The following is a 13,901-nucleotide window of genomic DNA, read 5'->3' on the forward strand; positions in this document are numbered from 1 at the left end:
ATAAATAAGTAAAATGCATCATTTTCTTTTTCCGTAATTTCAGCTCTTGCTTTTCGACGTGGCAAAACTTTTAGGATGTTCTTGCCCTTGGTTTTAGGAGAAGATGGGAGCGGTTTGGTTATCCAAATAGTTTCTTTATCTTTTCATACGTAAACTTGGTAATCCTCTGTTTGTTGTCTCCCCTTTTCACCCAGGTGGTCATCTGTCTCCTCTGTTAGTTCTTCGGAGTCACTGCTGTGGTTTTCTGCTTCAATAACTTCCTCTTCCGACTCAGATACACATGAATCTGACAATTCTTGTAATTCTTCTTGTGACAATTCTCACAGTACGGTGCCTGTCAAATGCCTTCTTTTTCTACATTTCCACGCTTTTATGACACCTAATGAAATACATGTTTTTGTGAAAGTAATATATTGTAGCAAATCAATATCCAAGACTGTAAAAAGTAATGAAAATTGCATATGGAATCTATGATTCGATTCGAATATTCATTATATACTAATATAAAAGAAAGATTGCCTTGAGGCGAAAGAAAAACAGAAGTAAAGAAAATACTTAGATCACAAGGTGCGTAGCGGCAAACATACCGCAGACGCAACACCCACGTTTCAAACAACAACAGCGACCAAACTGCTGAAAGGATGAATAGAGCAAATATAGTAAGTGGCGACATCCGTTGAAAACAACAAATACGTATCTGGACGTGGACGCAACTGTCACGCTATCTGTGATACTAACACAAAACTAAATCTTGCAGCTATTTGTCTCAGGCGCTCCCACCGAAGGGTTAAAGTTGTATTATTTATTCTGTAACCGAGATTTAAAGAATTCTTTTTAGTACTCATGTGGAAGACTTTACACTTTTTATTGTTCAGGATCCATTGCCACTTCTCGCACTATACAGATTTCTTGTCTAAATTACTGACCCACAAGGCGTTTTACTGACGGTACTTCTTGTACCCATATCACTCCCCCTGCTCAATTCGCAAATAATGAGTGGGAAGTACGACTATCGATAAACCTCCGTATGAACTCTAATTTCTGAGAGCTGCTCGTCACGGTCATTTCACGAGAAATATGTGGTAGCATGCAATATGTTCACCTATTTTTCTTCGAACTTACATTAATTTATCCGTGGAGTGCAACACTTCTCTTGTAGCTTCTGCCATTCGAGTATGTTGAGCATCTCCGTAACTTACTCGCGCTTAGTATCTGACCCCTTCCTCTATCTCTTCTGTTAATCTAACCTAGTAAGAGTTCCAGACTGACGAGTGATACACAAGAATAGGCCTTATAAGTGTTTTGTAAGCCACATGCATTTGCTTAATATTATTCCGGTGAGTGTCAGGCTAATATTCTTCTTTACCTAAGATAATTTTAATGTAGTCATTCTATTTTAGGTCTTGCAAAGGGCCACTCCTTGGTAGTCTACGGGTGTTGCTGTTTCCGATGATTTATCGCCATTAATATGATATGAAAATATGGATATTCTGACCTACTTTTGCCCAGAACTTTACACTTACTTACGTTCAGCGTCAACTTCCAGTTCCTGCACCAAATCGTCGATCCTCCCCGGCTCTTGCTGCATTTCACTACAGGCATCTGGCGTTGCACCCTTCCTATGGACAACATCTTCATGGAGATTTCAGAACTATCCACTACGTTTTTTATATAAATTATAAAGAGTAACTATCCCAAAACACTCTCCTGGAGTATTCCTGAAATTACCTTTACATCTGTCGTTTTTGTCCCGTTAAGAACAACGTTTCGAATTATACTTGCTAGGAAATCCTGCACCCAGTCCCAAATCTAGTCAAGCATCGCCAAGATCATATTTTATCTATTAAACAATAGTACGGAACTGTACCTAGTGCCTTACAGAAGGAATATGAAATAACCCTTTGTCTGGGCTTGTTCAGCAAGACATTTGTTTGGGAAACCTACGTTGAATTCTATTGAGAAGTTTTCCTTCTGGAAAAAAGGCGTAATGCGTCATTTGTTTAGCAAGTGCGGAGATTTAATGTTGACGCACATTCAACCCCAGTGGCAGATGCTCCATGTATGGCATTGTGCATCACGGAGAGCTTTACTGTTAATATTCTGAGAATTCACGTTCCATGAAGAGTCACAATGCATTACGTCTTCGATATACCTCTCGGGAAATGATCTTAAAATCTTAGAGATGTATGGACAGCGCTGCAGGATTCATGGTGTCAGTTTCCTCCAGCACTACTTCAGGCATTAGTCGAGTCCATGCCACGTCGTGCTGGGGAACTTCTTCGTGCTCGCAGGGCCCCTACATGATGTTCTTTGGTTCTTCAGTCTACTATCAGATTCACCGAGTAGTTTGTCAGTTCCAGGAACACCGACACCAAGACTATCTTTTACTGGGCCTGGCATCCCTTCAATTTTCTTGGATCGAAGAATCAAGTGAACATCATGTCCGCTAAGGACTCTGCTTATTTTATTCCTTGTAGCTCCGAAGAAGGAAAGGAATGCTGTAGGCTCGTCACCTTCTGATGATTATCTCTCATACGAAGTTCACCGCTGAGATGGAGAGGGAAGAAAAATTATTTTTAATTGTTCTGCTTCAACGAAATCAGACCAACATATACTGACCTATGTATCTCTGCACAGATCTTTCATTATACAGCCGAATATAAAGCAGCTTAGAGCTAATACATGAAGCTACTGCTTGTGACAAGTAAGACATTCTGTCGAAGATCAGGTATCTAAGAAAAGTATTGTGGAATAACGAATATAGCGATGGATGTGTTGATGTTAACTTAGCCATCCCTAACAAATAAAGTCACAAAATCGCAGCCATAGACCTCCGTGTAGACATCGACTTAATCTCTGGTAACTCATGGAATTTCGGATATCTTGTGACGTCTCCATGATACAATTCTGATTTAATACAAATGTGGAGCGACAAGAACTCCGTGAAGCCTTTATTGAAGAATGTCGCCGCGAAAGACTACGTCATAAATGAAGCTTCTCTCCAGCGGGATTAAAATACTGTTGTGTAGTCCTGTCGATTGAGAGTAGCAATTCACGACAAGTATGATAGCAAATACTAAAGGATGTACGACAGATTATCGAGTAAAACGGATACAACAACCATATAGAGAATTTAGGACAGAAAAAATGGAATGAATGGGACATGAAACCAGACCTGACTAAAAAAATCTGTAGCAACAGTACATACTGAGTGACCGCAGAAATCGCTATGTTGAATACCGGAGGTAAAGGTACCATGACAATGTAAGTCTGTATGGAGGGCTCAGAATTCGAAATTGGCACTTCAAGAGGAAGATGATAATTGTTTGCTGCATGACCGTTTCGTTCTGAACGTTGTCCCCTCTTATTATTAGACCCTTTTTTATTTGAAAAGATTTAATCTCCATTGCTGCAGCCTCTTTCTAGTATTCTCTGTAGGAAGAAGCCTTCTGATGAAACTTCCTGGCAGACTAAATACGTGTGCTTGACCAGCACTCGAACGCCGAACCAAATGCTCTGTCGACTGAAATATTCAGGCAAACCTCAGGCAGCTTCAGTTCCACCAATTTGACTCTCCTATCTTCCAAATTCCTCCGAATGTCGCCCGCATACATTGCTGGAAAGAAAGTATGTCTCAGATGAATGGGAAGTAGAAAGAAGTACTGTGTAGGTGATTGATGATTCGTACCTGGATAAAGGAGTTGTCAGAGCATCATTTAGTGGAAGACAAAGGTTTCGGATTTGACTCCCACTATGACAAACATTTCTGATATGCCGGGAACTTTCCAATTAAATCATACTCCGCTCCTAAGTGAAAATTCATCCTGGAAACCTACTGGTGTCAGAAACGGATAGAAGCGTCATTGTTGACCGCTATGGAACGTAATGAATTACCAGAGTACAGTCTCAGTTCATGGCTTCACGTAAACTTTAGTGTTTAAGTCGCTATTGAAAAATATAGAGCGCAGCTAATGGTGAATGTTTTACCGCAGGTGCTGGTGGCGGTGCTGCTTTCACCGAGTGGGGCTTCCCCTTCGCCCTCAGCAGCACTGGACGACCTGGATCTGGACGATTTGGACCTGGACGACCCGCAGCTGGAGGACGGACTGGAGGCGGTGGGGGCGGTGGGGACGGCGGAGGCGGCCCAGCCTCACGAGGACGAGCACGTGGGGGAGGTGATGCTCAGCGGCCACGTGGAACCCACGGTGGCACAGAAGGAGACCGACGTCTACAGGTAGCCGCCAGGGTCGAGCACCGATGCTCTTTCTCTAAAGTCTGACAACGAATCTAAGGGAACACAACATACTGGCACGTAAAGAAAGTAAAGTCCATGTACTGTATCATACAGGGTGTTCCACAAATACCCGTCATCATAGTTCTCTAGGTGTATACTCCGTAAGTCACACTGTGGTTTGTAGCGGAGGGTACTTCACGTACCAGGGTCACATCACTCCTTCCCTGCTCTGCTCACGAATGGTGCAAGGGAATACGATTATTTGGCATGTCTCTGTCTGCGCTCGAATCTCTCTAACTTTACCTTCACAGTCTTTTCACGAGATATGCGCAGGAGGAAGCAACACAGGGTGTTCCATGTGGAATTACAAGTATTCAGGAATGTGACATGAACGATAATTCGAAGAAAAAAGTCTAATAAATTTGTGCTGTAAGATGCTTATGTTGAGAGCGATAAGAACTTCTTCATCTTCGATATTGTGAGACACATCTCTTCTACTGCAAGCTCTTAGCTTCCCTTATTTTGAAAGAAGATAGTATGGATCAAAACACGAAAAAAATTTCAAGTAAAATGGTCAGTAAAAGGCATACCTTAAGAGTTGTGAGCACTTCTTCAGTAGAAAAGACGTGTTTCACGCTAGGGAAGACGAGCAAGAGCTCATAGGTCTTAGGGTATGCAATTTAGTGTCAGTGTTCACTAGACTTGTTTGCTTCAGATGATCGTAAGTGTTCTATCCCTCAATATGGATCATTTCTCCAAGGTCAATGGTTGACTGTTCCAGGAATGAATACTCTCTAAATTTGGGTAGTAAACTAACCTGTGTAACAGCTTTTGTTGTTTATTCTACTAATCACACTTTGCAATGTGGATTGGCTACAGCGCTGCACTATGTGATCAAAAGTATCCGCACACATGGCTGAAAATTACTTACAAGTTCGTCAGTTCGTGGCGCCATCTATCGGTAATGCTGGAACTCCATGTGGCGTTGGCCCACCCTTAGCTTTGATGACAGCTTCCACTCTCGCAGGCATACGTTCAATCAGGTGCTGGAAGGTTTCTTGGAGAATGGCAGCCCATTCTTCACGGAGTGCTGCACTGAGGAGAGGTATCGGTGTCTGTCGGTGAGGTCTGGCACGAAGTCGGCGTTCCAAAACACCCCAAAGGTATTCTATAGGATTCAGGTCAGGACTTTGTGCAGGGAAGTCCATTACAGGGACGTTATTGTCGTGTAACCACTCCGCCACAGGCCGTGCATTATGAACAGGTGCTCGATAGTATTGAAAGATGCAATCGCCATCCCCGAATTGTTTTTCAACGTCCGCAGCTCGTGGTCGTGCGGTAGCGGTCTCGCTTCCCGCGCCCTGGTTCCCGGGTTCGATTCCCGGCGGGGTCAGGGATTTTCTCTGCCTCGTGATGACTGGGTGTTGTGTGATGTCCTTAGGTTAGTTAGGTTTAAGTAGTTCTAAGTTCTAGGGGACTGATGACCATAGATGTTAAGTCCTATAGTGCTCAGAGCCATTTGAACCATTTTTTGTTCTTCAACAGTGGGAAGCAAGAAGGTGCTTAAAACATCAATGTAAGCCTGTGCTGTGATAGTGCCTCGTAAAACAAAACACTATCACTCCATAACAAAACCGTCTCCAACAGAGCGAGATCCGCAGTGTTACCACACTGGAGTCTCATTCGGGGGAACGACGGTTCAGATCCCCGTCCGGCGACCCAGAGTTAGGTTTTCCGTGATTTCCCGAATCGTTCCAGTCAAATGTTGACACGGTTCCTTTGAAAAGACCGATTTCCTTTTCCATCCCTTCGTAATCCGATCTTGTGCACCCTCTCTAATGACAACGCTGTCGACGGGACGTTGAATTCTAATCTTCCTTTGTTACGAATACGCGCTTTAAGCAGCTCCCTCTGCTAGTTATCCTGTGCAAAACTCTTTATCTCTGCATAAATACCTGAATAGTCTACATCCATTTCTACCTGCTTACTGGATTCAAACACGTCATCTCCCTCTGCAGTTTTTACTATCTCACATCCTCCCTTTACGGAACTGAAGGCTACTTCATGCCTCAGTATGTATCCTATCAACCGATTGCTTTTTTTAATCAACTTGTGTCACAAATTGTGTGACTTGTCAATGAATGTACCTGATAAAACGGTGTGCTGCAACGCAATTCAGAGGTTCCTACCTCTGGCGGCCAATACGATACGAGTTACACCATCCGCACGCACTAAGAGCCCAACTTGCCACGGTCTGCTATCCTTTCTTTCCAAACTCTGCAGGCGCTCTCCAAAACTGCTGGCGCCTTAGAGAGAAGGGATACAGCCGGGAGTCTGCTTATTCACAAACTCAGGGTTGTTTCTGAGCAGTAATTATGTTCCTCTAAGCGGAGGCAATTCTATATGTTATTTGCTCATGATCAAATCTTACTTGAAGGCAACGAGATTGACCAACAACTCAGTTCTAAACTGAAGCCTTCAACAAATCTAAAAAAATCAAATTCAAGTGCAAGTACCCAGTCCATCCAAAGGCTGCAACTGACGATGGCATAACCAAATACGCTAGAAAATTTAACTACCCAGTATGCTCTGATATCCTACGATCGATATGGGTATCTGCGAAATTGATTTAAAAAGTTCCAGCTGATGTATGCCATTATAGTCAGAACAGTGACCTGTAATGCTGGAAAGAGCACACATGTGAATTCTGACTTGCAACGGGCTTTATGGAATGCTTTGCCTTCAGATCTGTCATTTTTATGGAACCTGAAGACCAGTGCCCGGACATGTTTGCTATAGCAGTAGGATGCAATTTCCACAGAAATTCGAAAAAAGTCGCCCTTGACATTTAGAAGATTTTAGACGCTGTTAAGGACAAATACGAGTATTTGCCGTTTGTTGACGTAATCGCCTTTGACTTCCGGCCTAGTATAAAGCACATCATAGCCGTCAACTGCAAAAGTATTGTTACCTAGATACGCGAGTATGTCAAAGATGACGGTATCAGAAACCTGGATGAAAATCAGGAAACGATTTTAGCACATATTTGCATCCTCTCTGGTGTCAACTCTATTCCACAGATTTTAGCCAGTGCCACAAGAAAGAGTGAGTAGGATGAAAGCAGCACTAGGCCATTTCACTGGCTAACTCCTCTTCATCGGAACAGGTACAAGAAAGGTGGCGACGTCAGCCGCGTCGTCATCAGGCGATACGTGTCACTGGATGGGGATATGAAGGGGCACATGGTCAGCACACCGCTCTTCCGGCCGTTGTCAGTTCTCGTTACCGCAGCCGCTATCTCTTAACCAAGCAGCAGCTTAATTGGCCTCACAAGGGCTGAGTGCATGCCGTTTACCAACAGCGCTTTGCAGCCTGGACGGTCACCCATCCAAGTGTTAGCTAAGTCCGACTTTGCTGAACTTCGGTGATCTGAAAGGAACTGGTGTTCCCATTGTGGCATGGCCGTTGCTTTCATTAGCCAAGGCTATTTACTAAAAGTGAACGTCGACCCCCCACCCCCCTCCCCCCCACACCCATTCCGCCTGCCTGTAACCACATCCAAACATATTTAGGCAGCGCAAACCGCTACGTACTTATACAAATCACAGAAAAGAACATGCTGAAGATGAGAGGCATATATGGAAAATTAAGGGAAGGAAAACGACGAAAGAATATCAGAAAAAAGTAGCAGTCGATAGGGGAGAAAATACACAACAAGACATTCCAACCCAAGTCGGAACTTTCTCGCATCGCACTGTCAACACAAAAATCTCAACTAACTTAAAGTTGAATTGAATGCACCTTGCAGGCAATCCCAAATGCAGTATCAACTATCTGACAAATAAATGTGGGGCAACGTCTGGGAAATATTAGCAGCAACAACGTCACGCCAGATCCGGACTCTAAGCTCTGTCTCAAATCCAAAAGGAATGCTGTCAATTCGATAAAGGGTCAAATAACCCAGTACGTCCCAACAGAAGGAAGTAAGATTAAATAACGTCTCTGGTTCTACACAAAATCGCAACACCATAATTAAGACAAACGAAAAACTACAAGAGCAGACATGCAACATCATATATAAGACAAGAGAAGTAGAGTTGAATGTATGTAGTGAAGTTTCTGAACGAAATAGTTGTTCCTGTTCTAACGTAATTAAGATCAATGTAAAACATTTTTAGCTGTCGTTGAATAAACTTAATATTTTATGAAAAATATCTTGGTTGCGCTTTGGTTTGGTAAATGTCAGGTAGCTGGTTCGAGTCTCGCTGACAGTAACTTTTTTACTTTTATTTAAATTCCATACTTATTATTTGAAGGGGAATGTTAAGAAATAGTGACTTAAATTTTTTAATAAAAATAACATCCTTTATTTTCATTAAAAACACATGAAAATAGATTTTCATACACACAAATAAAATGCTTTGTTGCAAAAGGAAGAATTACATTAATCAATAATACAGTGCCAATTTTGCAAGCAAAAAGAAAGCTTTATTTTTTCTCTGCTGATCCTCATATTAAAAAAAATATATTTTAAAAACTCGCATTTTCATTTCAGTGGTAATTAAAAAATATGTTATTTTTATTCAAAAATATGACACAATGTTTGTTAATGAACGTTCATATTTGATAATAGACACAGAATTTAGATAAGGGTAAAAATATTGCAATCAGCGAGGATCAAACAAGCTGCTTCGTAAATACGAAGCTAGTACATTACCAAATAGTTTATTAGGAAATATTGCATTTATTCAGAAACATATCTTACAAATCTTTCATGTTGACATTAAATACAATATTTATGTAAGATGTGTAAATGATAAAAACTTTTCTCTTTCTCATATACTGTTGAGGATTTCTTCTTTTTCGTTCATCATGTTTTGGTTAAACTCTTTTATGGACTCTCCTCCTTCGTTGAAGAAGTAGTTTATAAAACAATATATCAACCATGCGAGTGTTCTTTCTTGCATGTTGGAAAAACTTTGCGTCTGTGTATATTATTTTCTTGCTGTTTATTTCGTTGACAGCAAAGTCGATATGTTAAAATTTATCCATTTGCACAGATCTGTAGTTTTGGAGATACCTTCTGTTCTGTATATAGCAGTGTGAACCATTCCACAGCCTGGCAGTATGGATGACTAGTCAGTTTTATTTTTCATTAATGAACTTAACAGTGTCCAAAAATCTTCTGGTATTGAAAGGTGTTTTTTTTCGAATTAAAGGATTTTGTCGTACTGTTATAGGAAATTGATGTCTAGGCATGACCTTCAGCTCTTATAAGTATTAGCATAAGGAAACAATTACTGTGGTGTAAGACACCCAAACAGGCCCTATTTGCTGTGGTGGCGGAATGCAAAATTGTGAAACATTAGCGTAACTCTGGAGCTATTGGAAAGCCTCTGCACATGAGTCATAGTAATTTTGTCCACTGAAACCTCAAATTGTAAAACAAACAAAACTTCTTAAGAAGCATCAGCCAACTCTGTCCACTTTAGCTACACCTTTTTAATATCTGATTATTTTCAATGTTTTTTTTTCATCGCAGACAGACTTTTCTCTATTGTACTAGGGCTATTCGGAAAGTGAGGAACGATCGGTCGTGAAATCGAAACCACTGTGAAAATTCGACGAGACTTTTCACAGACGTTATGGGCAGTGTCTCTAGTATACCCGTTGATCGCATCAAGACGCTCTTTTTAGTTGTGAGGGCACTGTGAGCGAGTACAGGTGCGTAGAACAACAATGTCGCCCGCCAAGTAGGAGGGCCTGCTGAGAGACTTCGCCTTAATGAATGCAGCCCACCTAACACAACTGCCACGCACTTCCTTCTTCATGGCAATTCTCAGCCGCACTCTGCAGGGGCAGCGAAGACGCTGCTGCAGCCTTTTCGATGGGAAGTATTTGAACACCCACAACACATCCCTAATTGGCTCGTCCTGAGTATCATTTCTGTTCAGGTGAAACGCTGGATACGAAGACAACACTTGGACGCAGGCTACGCGCTATAGACCACGTAGAGAATTATCGGAAAGCACAGGCGACTGCCTTCCATGAGGATGGTGTTGGGAATTTGGTATAACGCTCCGACAAATGTCTAAGTCGGAGCGGCGACTATGTGGAGAAGTACCTGCAAGGTGTAGCTAAATGTGCAAAGAAAACGGTTTTGATTTTCACTGTGGTTTCCATTTGGCGAACGATCTTTCCTTACTTTCCAAACAACACTCGTAAGTTAATATTTCTTTCTTCTAAACGATAGGTTTACTGTTAGTGTATTGCCCTGTTCTGTGATTTGCTGATATTTGGCCTGCAGCTTTTGCTACCACATCTGGCGTGAGCGTCAGGTGTCCTTGCTGTTCATGGAAGCGCAACGGTGTCAGTGTCCTGGCCTTCTGGGTGGTCATTAACGAAAATTTGCGGCGTCTTTGATCAGAAACTACCACGGCTAACCGTTCACGGCAGGCATGCTGCCCAGCATAGAAAACCCAACGCACTGAGTCAATGCGCCTATACTATTATTTCTCAATTTCGAACTATTTCTTTACTTTAAAATTTCAAGTTACAGTCTCTAACAGTCTTAATGAATTTAATGGAAGACAGTCTGGAAAAACACCATAACAAGTTCTAAACCTGTCCAGCTCCTCTGAAATAAAGAAGTTGTAATGTGTACAGCCAATAATAGATTTCCAGAATATCTTCCATTATATGAAGTGGACACAATTGTTAAGTACACACGTTTTCGGTGTTAGTTTCGTTTGCTTTATCTTAGCTATCGTACGCGACATTTTCTGGCAGAGTGCAAGAACACGTACAGATGTGTAGCCTCTGCAACTAAGTTCATCGATGTTGCTGAAAGTATCAGTCACTAAAGCTTTACGACAAACGTTCCTTAGTAGTACAAGCAGTTTCGTTTCTTCTTTGTCGGACAGTATGTAATCACTTGCGTCTCTATAGTCTGGAAGGAAGGGAGAGAGAGGAATACAGAGAGATAAAGTTGGTAATGGTAGGAGGAATTGTACGTTTTCAAACAGAAGTCCAGAAGTTTCTGTGAGGTCTAGAGGTCTTCGAGATCGCAGGCGTTGATAGCACGAAGCAGGCTGCGTATCTGGACCGCGACATGACACGGTGTTAGAGGCCCAAGGTACAACATAGCCCTGTCGTACACTATTCACCACCTTCTCACCGACCGCATCTTTCCATCCTAGGATCGTAAATCATTTGTTGCCTATTATTTCAGTCGCCACGCTATACTTCGACGAAACAGTGCCACCGGAGTTCGTGAGTTAGACGTGGTTTCAGGGAAACACCTTTCTAACTACTGTTCTGTTAAGTTGTGAGCTACTCACCGTCTCTAAAGCGGTGAAACTTTCATTGAGGATAAAGAACTTATTTGTTTTATATCGGGACACGTCACTCTCGTTTACAACATTCAGCCATTAGCTATTTACATTATTCAGCGCTGGTGATGCATCTAAACTTCTACGTTCAAAAAATACAAATATAATTTAGTAGTCACTGTCTTAAGTTGTAAAAGAAGATCACTACGTTATTCTAAAAAAATGTGTTACTATGAAGAATGCTGATAACTACGGAATAATAATCTCACTATAGTTTCCATATTCAGTACGATATATTCCAAACGAATATCGTTTCGGTTTTTATGTATGTGCTTGTAATGGGGCTAAAACAAAGCAATGCATTACTGAGTGGCAAATTTGTCTCCTCTTTCTACCAAGTGAGGTAGCACAATGGTAAGACACAGGACTCGTATTCTGGAAAATGGTGGTTCAGATTATTCTTGTTGTTCCTAAATGACTTACGAAAAATGCGAGTATGGATCTTTGGGCAAGGGCACTGCCTATTTTATTCCCAATCCTACCCCCATCCAAAATCGTGTTCTTAACTAATGCCCCGTTTGTCCACGAGACGAAAAGCACTTTCCTCAAACATATTGTGCTTCCAACAAATATCTGCGGTCGACAGTCAAAAGATTTCGAAACACTGTACAGAGAGCGCACAATAAACTGAAAATACTAACAGGTATATTTAAGATGACTTAGGAATTACAAAAGATATATAAAATACACTACCTGACAAAAAAACTGAAGCAAAGAAGACTTAGTCTGATGTCCATGTAACTTCGTACACGTACACACCAACAATGGGTATGTATATGATTAGAGTTGCAAAACTCTGTTATAGGTTCAATGACCGCCAGAGTGGATTAGTGTTTCTCGTGTTTTGTATTGCTACCAGTCGTTGTAGGGTATGTAATGCGCGTGAACAGCATGAGATTTGAAGTGAGCCTTGTGAACAATTACTCGTGTGAGACAGCATTATCAGTGCTGATGTAGTTTGAAAAGGGCGTCTTTCTGGGCCTCTATGTGGCCAGTTGACCGAATCGTGCAATATGTCGACAGCTGGTCGAATCGTGCAATATCCAGATTTGCGACGAACTCTGATGCGAGAGTGGCACAATGCAGAACTGCGTGGGAACGTAAGGGCAATCATAATCCTCTTTAATGGGAGTTCAAACGGGAATTTTTTTCCAGATTTTCGGATTTTTACCTCATTATAAAATTTGCAATTTTTCGAATAAAATGATATGTATATCACCTTTAAACTCATACGGTAAGTATTTTATTTTATTTTTTTTAACTATAATCTACAATGGTTGAAAATGTTAAAATTTTTACGTGCATTACTTCAAGATCCAATAAAATGGGTAATTTTTTATATAGAAGGCTGTGGATTGCTGTGTTATAATGGTTAACAGTGTTCGTCATGTGCGGGAGAGGATGGGCACCAGGTTGAGGAAGCTGAAACAAAGTTTGAAAGACAAGAAACTTTCTGATGGTAAAGCCGTAAGAGGCTGGCTGACAGACAAAATGATTGATGAACTACAGCAGTTTTGTGGGGGTGGCCATTAGAAATGATACTAAGGATTTTTTGAAAACTAAGCAGGCAGTATGGGCTACCTTCTTCCTCAGACTGTCTACAGATGAAAAACCAATACACCACCTCTGGCCTCCTGGACCTGATTCATGGTGCAATTACCGCAATGCCCAGTACTCAAACAGTTCATACAATCATAAACATTCCATCCCAGCAGCAGTCATGGATATCATAAAACCTATTTACATAGACCGGGAAAATCCTGAATTACTGAAGAAGTGTCTGCATGGTCAGACTAGAAATTTCAATGAGTCGTTCAGTAATCTTGTATGGACTCGCTTACCAAAAGATGTTTTTGTTGGAATGAAGACACTAAAGTGGGGGGGCCAGTGATGCTGTTATTGCTTTTAATGATGGCAACATTGGTAGGGTGAAAGTGCTACAGCATATGGGAATTAATCCTGGAGCAAACTGTATCAGAGGTCTAGAACGGATGGACAAGGTTCGCCTTCACAAAGCAGAGTATGTAGCACAGATGGCCACTAAGGAGTCCGAAAGAAGAAAAGAAGAAAAAACTTGGAAAAAGATCAAGAGGATGATATACAGTACGGTGCTCCTAAGTGACTAAAAATAAAAAATTATCCATATATTAAATGAGTTACTGTCATTTGAAACTTTAGAAGCCGTTCCTGAAAATTTACATTTTCTATTGCATTTTCCCTAAGTCTCAGAAACCACTTCGAGTGGAGTATTCACATTTTCAGGGAGTAGTAACATA

The 13,901-nt window shown here is 41.4% G+C and overlaps 1 protein-coding gene across 1 annotated transcript in view; it reads left to right on the forward strand.

The window, feature by feature from the left end:
• The first annotated feature begins 4,178 nt into the window (after positions 1 to 4,178).
• Positions 4,179 to 13,901, forward strand: part of LOC124545643 (neurotrophin 1) — a 130,107-nt gene continuing 120,384 nt past the window's right edge. Inside the window, exon 1 of the mRNA XM_047124589.1 lies at positions 4,179 to 4,234. Coding sequence (XP_046980545.1) covers positions 4,179 to 4,234 — 56 coding nt within the window. The remainder of the gene's footprint in view (positions 4,235 to 13,901) is intronic.

This window comes from Schistocerca americana, chromosome 8 (genome assembly GCF_021461395.2).
Source record: "Schistocerca americana isolate TAMUIC-IGC-003095 chromosome 8, iqSchAmer2.1, whole genome shotgun sequence".
Taxonomy (NCBI): Eukaryota; Metazoa; Arthropoda; class Insecta; order Orthoptera; family Acrididae; genus Schistocerca; species Schistocerca americana.